Here is a 3,350-nt window from a genome sequence, read left to right on the forward strand (position 1 = left end):
TACTATACACTGAGCAATGCAGACATATGGAGTAAGACAGGGTTCCTACCCTGAAATGTAGAACCATGTCAGGGAGACAGTTTGTAAACAAATAATCATGAAAAAATTAATAAGAATATTAAAAAGCTTATTATTATACACATGTCAAAACTCATCAAATTGTACACATGAAATATACACAGTTCATTACATGTAAGTTTACCATGATAAAGCAGTGAAAAAATTGCACTTAAAAATTATTGGAAAATTAGATCAGTAATAGATTATTTTATTGGTGTCCTTAAGAACATTTTACCTATATCAGTATTCTTTCTGAAGATTTTATAAAGACCATTAATAAGGAACACAGTTTACATTGTAACCCAGTACATGCAATATACACACACACATACATGTAAAACAAATAAAATGGAACCAAGTGTTTTCTGACTATACTTATTACAAGAAATGGTATTTTGTTTTATATTTAAGTTTTAATAAACACAGGTGGCAACTGTCACCCATTGGTCTTGAAATCAAGTCATACTTGGCAGCTCATAAGCCAGTGGTCCAACTAAAACTGATCTGACCACACTTTTCCTATACTGCCAGCTAGATCTAGGGTCTTATATGTGAAAACAAATCCTTGTATGCTTGCAGTCTTTGACTTCCAGCTATCTCATGATGGTCCTTCCAGGGGCCTGACTTTTGGCTCTGACATCTCCGTTCTAATTAGCAGTTCTAGGACTAGCACTTCAATCCTTCCCAGGGATATCAGACTCTAGGCCTGAGTCTCAGCTATTTGCCCGGGACCCTGCTCGCTTCTCTAACTCTTTTAAATCTCTTTCCCCATTAGCTTGGATTCAGCCATGTTATTCTCTTCTTGTTCCTGATGTACAGCAATGCAGAGACTTTGAATAGTGTTTCATGCCTGGTTTCAAAGCATTGGACCATTGCCTGTTTTCCTACTGAAACACTTCCAACTGATTGGATATTCTGATATGAACAGTGGCATGAATGAGTCAAACACTGTTGTGCCAGATAAGACATTGCAGCTATGCAGACAGCTATTGTGGCTGCATTTGGTCTCCCTGAAGGGCCTTCCATACTTCCAATGTGTGTGGTGCTGCCTAAATCTGGCCTAGTCTCAACTGTCTTGTCTCTGGGATGATAAGGTCCCATCATGACCTACTCTTGAGCACTGCCACGGAGTCTTGATTCTCTGATCCAGTGAAGAATTTAGGAAAGGACCAGGACTTGGATTATAACATGATCTAAAATGGTCTCTTAAAATTCCCTTCCTACTTAGAAGGATGATAAAGGATCCCTTGAAAACATAAAGTAAAAGTTAATTATTTTTTCTGCTCCTTGATGAAATGAAAGTGAAAGTCTGCTGACTGAAAAGTAAACTAGAAAAAAGAAAATCCTAGGCTTTCTACTAAAGGCAGAACTCTGTATTTTTTAAAATCCATATAACATGTTAGCATCCTTTTTCAGATAGCTTCAGTAGGAAGGTTGGGATGGAAATTTAGAAAATCAAGTGTCTTAAATGTTTACGAGAATTGTTTTAAATTAAATACATTTGTTCTTCCAATGAGATCTTCAACTTCAGGATGTGGTGCTTCATCATAGTTAATCATAGTCAACTTTTGATTGCTCTATTTATGCTGATATGTGGACAGGAATAAACATTAATGGGCACAGAAAACCAAACCTATTTTACTGAATTCATCTTGCTAGGGCTTTCCTCAGATCAGCAGACCCAGATCCTGCTATTTGTGGTATTTCTCACCTTCTACCTACTGACTCTGTTTGGGAATCTGCTCATCATAGTGCTAATTCATGTTGACTCTCGACTTCATACACCAATGTACTTTTTCCTTAAAAACTTGTCATTTACTGATCTCTGTTTCTCTACAACGATCATCCCCCAGATGCTATTCCATTTGCTAGTAACAAGAAAGACCATTTCTTTTGCCGGGTGCTCCATTCAGATGATTGTGTTCCTAGTAGCTGGGTGTACAGAGAGTTCCCTCCTAGCAGTGATGTCCTATGACCGCTATGTGGCTGTCTGCAAGCCCCTTCACTACTCCACCTTCATGACCCACAGGATTTGTGTCCACCTGGCCATAGGATCTTGGGCCAGTGGAGCATTTGTGTCTCTAGTAGACACGACATTTACTTTATGTCTTTCATACCACAGACAGAATGTAATTAATCATTATTTTTGTGAACCTCCTGCACTCCTGATGTTGGCTTCAGAAGAAACCTACAAAGCTGAGATGGCCATCTCTGCAATGGGTGTGGTAATTCTCCTTGGTCCTCTCTCCTTCATCCTTTTCTCCTACTGGAACATTATCTCCACTGTGGTTCGGATACAGTCAGGTGAGAGGAGGCTCAAGATCTTTTCTACCTGTGGTTCTCATCTCATTGTTGTTGTCTTCTTCTATGGCTCAACAATATTTACCTACATGCGTCCAAATTCCAAGAAAATGAATGAGAGGGATAAGGTGGTCTCTGTATTCTACTCAGTCATAACGTCCATGATGAACCCATTCATTTACAGCCTGAGGAACAAGGATGTGAAGGAGGCATTTAGGAAAGTATTTGGAAGGTAGAGCCTCTCAGTGGCAATGAGATTTATGTTGATATGCAGTCGTGGGGATGAAAAATTCCAAAGTGGTTCAACATCTTTAACAGCTTTATCTCTGAACTATTTCTAGCCCAATATATCAGTAAGAGTCATACAGTACCCTTGTACATCTAGGATGTTTTCAAATTTGTCTACTGTGTCTTGTTCAATCTTATTCTCTGTGGTTGCAGCTTGCTTGCCTCATAACAGATTTTTTGCTATTATATTATATATTATAAATATATTTATATATTATATCATATAAATATTTTACAATATTGAACACAATCTTCATTTATACTGCATTATTGGTTCACTAGTTCATTTTCACCCAGAGATATTGCCTTTTGGTTCTGAACTCCACAGTTGCTTGTCAGCCTTATCCCATGCCAACATCATCTATAGCCATCCACAGATCTTGGAATTCTACCAGATGTCAATATACTAGAATCGAGAATTTCCTGTAAGAAAATAGCAACGATTTTTTTTTTTTTTTACCTTGAAGCTCTGATAAGGAATCTTGTTTTTAGTTTTGTTTTTTGGTTTTGTTTTGTGTTTTTGTTGTGAAGTCCCAAAATAGGGTTATAGCCAATTCAACCATATATGGGAGAGCTATTGGCATAGACAATAATGTGTAGGATCTCATACTCCAGTAAACATCTTTTAAATGTCACACACTGCTATCCTCTAAGGACGATTCCTACCTTGAGTGAACTGGAACTGAAAAGCAACCTGCCTA

General features: G+C 37.9%; 1 protein-coding gene across 1 annotated transcript; it reads left to right on the forward strand.

Moving 5' to 3' along the window:
- The first annotated feature begins 1,661 nt into the window (after window positions 1-1,661).
- Window positions 1,662-2,597, forward strand: LOC124225765 (olfactory receptor 2D3-like). The gene has a single exon (XM_046638420.1). The coding sequence runs from the start codon at window positions 1,674-1,676 to the stop codon at window positions 2,595-2,597; it is 924 nt and encodes a 307-aa protein (XP_046494376.1). The 5' UTR covers window positions 1,662-1,673.
- Window positions 2,598-3,350: the final 753 nt, after the last annotated feature.

This window comes from Equus quagga, chromosome 14 (assembly GCF_021613505.1).
Source record: "Equus quagga isolate Etosha38 chromosome 14, UCLA_HA_Equagga_1.0, whole genome shotgun sequence".
In the NCBI taxonomy this organism is placed as follows: domain Eukaryota; kingdom Metazoa; phylum Chordata; class Mammalia; order Perissodactyla; family Equidae; genus Equus; species Equus quagga.